The sequence below is a fragment of the Penaeus monodon genome, chromosome 29 (assembly GCF_015228065.2).
Source record: "Penaeus monodon isolate SGIC_2016 chromosome 29, NSTDA_Pmon_1, whole genome shotgun sequence".
Lineage (NCBI taxonomy): Eukaryota > Metazoa > Arthropoda > Malacostraca > Decapoda > Penaeidae > Penaeus > Penaeus monodon.
Genome location: NC_051414.1, coordinates 24,814,172 through 24,814,677, shown reverse-complemented (window position 1 = coordinate 24,814,677; position 506 = coordinate 24,814,172). Strand labels below are relative to the sequence as shown.

The 506-nt window shown below is 38.1% G+C and overlaps 1 protein-coding gene across 1 annotated transcript in view; it reads left to right on the top strand.

The window, feature by feature from the left end:
* LOC119591784 (ankyrin-3-like) overlaps positions 1-506 on the top strand; it is a 61,417-nt gene that overhangs the window by 18,039 nt on the left and 42,872 nt on the right. Inside the window, 1 exon segment of the mRNA XM_037940528.1 lies at positions 203-373. Within this exon segment, the coding sequence (XP_037796456.1) occupies positions 203-373 (171 nt within the window).

Genomic DNA, 506 nt, shown 5'->3' with positions numbered 1-506 from the left:
AATGCAAAATATGGCCCTTCATTACAGCTAGAAGGTTGAAGGCCCAGTACCTTTTATGGGATCTCGTTAATACCTAAAATAAAGATTTCTCTTTTTTAAGTCCACCTTTAACACAATACCATCATAAAGATATAGCAATCACTATTTAAAGGGAAACAAAGCCGTGAACCACGCAGACATGGCTTTGGAATTTTCATTTTAGCTTCCAAAACATTCCCCTGCTCAAATTTTCTGTGCTGCATTGAAAAATAGGTCTATTGCTCGTTCAGGTCCCAATGCTGTATCATTATGTATGTATCAGAGCAATGGGAGGTCTTGTCTTACGCTGTGCTGCACAGAGGTATCCAGACTCAGATTGCAGGCGGTTTTAAGAGTAGTTTGCTTCATCCACTTCTAACGCTTGAGGTACAAAGCCATCAGCTGTGGAGAAGATAACACTATTAAGAGGGAAATTGCTGAATTCTAAAAATGTGGTAGACAAAAAAACAATAATATACATACAAACA